We start from the raw sequence: 3,997 nt of genomic DNA, 5'->3' as shown, positions 1-3,997 counted from the left end.
AAAAAAAAAAAAAAAACATCGATGAACATGGTTATGACACTTGAAATTGTTAAACCACTATTTAGTCTAGCTTTTGTAAATATATTTTTGGGCTCATATAAACCAAGCTAAGTCTTCTTTACTCTTCCCATTATTCCACTCTTCTCTAAAATACATTTGTTCCTACATTTTCTATTACTTACAATAAATTTGGAGCGATCTCAAGGTTGAGTGATTGATATCAATGGAATTAGCTTAGAGACAGATGTTCCGATATTGGATTTGTTTTCTCCTAACCATTCAGTATAGTTGCATAGTAGAGCAAGAGCTCAAACTTAATACACTCTATCCAAATGAACTTAAATTATGCCATTTTGAACCTTATCAACTAATTCTAATGACAACTTCATTGACATTAATTAAAAGTTGGAGAGAAAATATGTTATATCTTGCCCTTAACAACTTAAATCAAGTTTGAATTGATTGTAAAGCTCGATTGGAAACTTCAACTTGACTCGTATAATTTTCGAGTCAAATTCAAAACAATATAAAGCAATAAAAGCTTTAATGTAACTTAACTTGAATTTACTTGCTATGGAGTATAAACAGACTAAATATTGTGTGCTTATATCCGTTGAAAATTAATATTACTATATAGTTTTTCATGTAATCGCACGTTTTGGTCTCTGCTATAGCGAACACAAACCGCCGACTCTTAAACCAAAAGGAGGTAGGCAAAAAGGTGACATTGTTAATTTTCCAATACTTATTACCATATCCTTATTAAATACTCCCTGATATTGCACAATTAGGTGCTGCCTTTTTGACCAAATCCGCTTTACAGTCATTTACTATTAAGCAATCTTAGCTTTCAACCATAGCCAAGAATCAAACCATTAATACAGTTCATACTAAATTTTAAAATATGCCAAATTTGCTTTACACTTTCTAATTTGCATGTTACATTCATCATATAATTAAAAGCTTACATACTGTACTTGTAATAACAAAGTAATGAAAGAAAGAAATTGCACCTATACAATTCGTGAACCAACAAATAAATGGTCGACAGATAAGGCTTAGTTGAGTCATTCATCTTAATTAACGAAGAAAAGAATATTCGACTACAAGCTAACAATAGACCAATGATACTAGAATTCAAAAACAACAAATTAAACAACACACACCATATATATGCCTTTTCTTCTCGTTTATGGCAAGAGTAACCCTCAGAAAGCGATTCTCAACATCGAAAGATTCGGCAGGAAATCCTTTATATGGTGTGTTTTTATTACTATACATTTAATGTTGCAACTTTCCAAATCTCTATCAAAAATTAAATACAAAGTTTTGTAACGTTGCTACAGGGGACCAATAACCATATAATTTTCCTTTGGCTCTCCTGGATTCCCAGCGTGCTCCGCACTTCTATTTTCCAAAGGGGTCGGTCGGTGGCCGGTCACTTTCTATTTCCATGTACCAACACTGTCACCCTTTTCCCTCGGCGGCAGCGGCGCGTGAACTCCACTTTTTCCACGTGTCATCAATCAATCAAACGATCATTAATTTATGTACAACCATACCCGGTGGCAGCTACGGCGGCTAGTCTAGTCTAGGCTACTTCCTTAGCCACATGGTTCAATTCACACCTCTAACACGGACCACCACATACACAATGTGAAAAAAGTTTTAAACACGCAATCAATCAAATTACGGTTCAACTTCAACATAACATTAGTACGTAGTTTCATCCTCGAACGCGTCTTCCGACACGCGCCATATCTTGACTGACTTATCCAAGCTACCACTATAAACAATCCACTCCCGTCGTTGATCATCACCACCACCGTCGTTGTCGTCGTCGTCTTTGTCTTGCTCGACGGCTAGACATTTGACGGGCCCACTATGGCCCGACAAGACAGCTAAGCAAGAGTGGTCCCCATCACCTTCTCTCTTCCATACACAGATAGTCTTATCCGCGGACCCACTAAACACCAAACTCCCCGCCGTACCCAAACACAACACGGCCAACTTATGCCCTCTCAACACCCCTCCATACACCACCCCTTCCTCCTCGTCTCTCTCCCAGAAATTCACCAATCCGTCGGATGACCCGGCGTACAACACCCAGCCGCCACTCTCCTCGTCTGCTGCTACCGCTAACGCGGTAACAGCATTCTCCTGTTTTAACAACGTCCTCACATGGATGTGTCTAACAGTATTCCCATCCAACTCTCGTCTCCAAACCTTCACGGTCCCGTCCGCGGAACCCGAAAAGACCAGTCCGTCGTACCCTACTACGATCGAGTTGATTGCATCATCATGCGCCTCGAATGACTCTAAGCATTTTCCGTCGGATATTCTCCATACCTTGATGGTCTTATCCCACGACCCCGAGTACAAAAGTCCAAACTCTTCGTTCAAACTCATGCATGAAACCGCGTCAAAGTGCTTTATCTTAGGCACCTTATGATGCCTCCTCACTTCGACGTAATTCTTAGGGTTCATTGAGCTTTTGATGTAATCTCCCATCTTCGGAAGCGTACCGAGCCGTTTTCCTTTCGGGTTCCATATCCGGATCTTCCCATCTTGATGTCCGGTAAAAACTTGCTCGTCTTTCGAAATGACGATCGCCTTCACCAACCCGCTACCCGACTTGAACCCGCCCGCGTCATGGAAATTCTTCCAAACCCGAATATTCTTGGATTCAGACCCGGTGTACAGCATCCCATCCTTGACGGCTAGCGAGTACACGTGTCCTTCCTCGCGAAGAAGTGAACCAATCAAACACTTCCTCCCTCGAGAAAAATACGTGTCGTCGCTTGACGAATGACTGGGTGTTGCAGGGTGTATCTGAAGAGGGGATAGCTTAATCCAAGGTGATTTCAAATAAGGAGATGATTGATGAATCAAAGGCGAAGGAGATGACATGATGATATTATTATAAGGTGATGATGAATTTGTAGTCGTTGAATAATTCTCATCGGTGTAGTTAAAACTACTCAATCTCGGACTATTGCTACTGCTTGAGAATGTCTCAACAGAAGCATTACTTTGCCTGGCGCTACTCGAATACGAGTGGCGGCTATCCTCCGTCTCCTCCTCGGAAGAGTGCTGTAACAATTGTCGAAAATTCACTCTTCGGCGAGGGGAGTTACTGCTACTCCAGTTGTTATGATGATCAACTAATCTCGTTTCGATTAGTGGAGACATTATTGCACTAATAGTACAATCTATAATAATAATGTCAGTTTTACTTTTTTGTGATGGTACAAAGAAATAGAGCTAAGGTTTATTATTATTATTTTGTGAGAGAGAATGTTTGTGATTGTTGTTGTTGTTGTTGATGAGCTAAAAAGAGAAGTTTGAAAAATGGAGAGAATTAAATTGGGGTAAAGGAAGAGGAGAATGGTGTTTAAATAGGGAAAGGAGAGTGGGGGTAGAGGTAGATTCAAGGTGGGTGGGGATAGGGGGACACGTGGGATATTTATCAATCGTGATTGTTTTTTAAATGCTTTTTATTATACGGAGTATTTTCGAAAATCTTGCCTGTGTGACCTGGCTGTTATATTATTTGTTTATGATTTTTTTTTCGTTCTTTTTTAGAAGCTTGGAATTATGACTTTTACTTGTGCTAGTCATTTTGTGTTCACTTTTAAAATTTAGAAAGTCATCGTGTAATAAAAAAATTAAACATACTGGTATTTGAAATTAGCTTAGCTAATTATGTCATTTAGATTTATGAAAAATTATCATTTGAATAAAGTTTCAACCTCATATCATAATACATTTAGATCCAATTCACAAGGACTTATCTTTATTGCAACAAAAAAAAAAAAAAAATTATATAATTTGTCACCTTTGTATTCCCCAGCCATCTCTCAAGTTCAAATAATATCTCATACTCATAGATCATTAACAAATTTCACAATTAAAGTTTTTTCCGTTCATGCGAGCTAAGTTTTTGCATTTTTATGTATACATCATCACACAATATGTGTTTTTTCTTAAAATTGTC

At 38.5% G+C, this 3,997-nt stretch overlaps 1 protein-coding gene across 1 annotated transcript; it reads right to left on the bottom strand.

Moving 5' to 3' along the window:
- Positions 1–1,025: 1,025 nt before the first annotated feature.
- On the bottom strand, positions 1,026–3,409 carry LOC110698535 (protein JINGUBANG-like). Its single transcript, XM_021875980.1, has one exon. It carries the CDS (start codon positions 3,190–3,192, stop codon positions 1,714–1,716), a length of 1,479 nt encoding a protein of 492 aa, XP_021731672.1. The 5' UTR covers positions 3,193–3,409; the 3' UTR covers positions 1,026–1,713.
- Positions 3,410–3,997: the final 588 nt, after the last annotated feature.

Source organism: Chenopodium quinoa, unplaced genomic scaffold (genome assembly GCF_001683475.1).
Source record: "Chenopodium quinoa cultivar QQ74 unplaced genomic scaffold, ASM168347v1, whole genome shotgun sequence".
NCBI classification, from domain to species: domain Eukaryota; kingdom Viridiplantae; phylum Streptophyta; class Magnoliopsida; order Caryophyllales; family Amaranthaceae; genus Chenopodium; species Chenopodium quinoa.
Note: the sequence above shows the minus strand (reverse complement) of the source record. Positions and strands in the feature narration are given on the sequence as shown.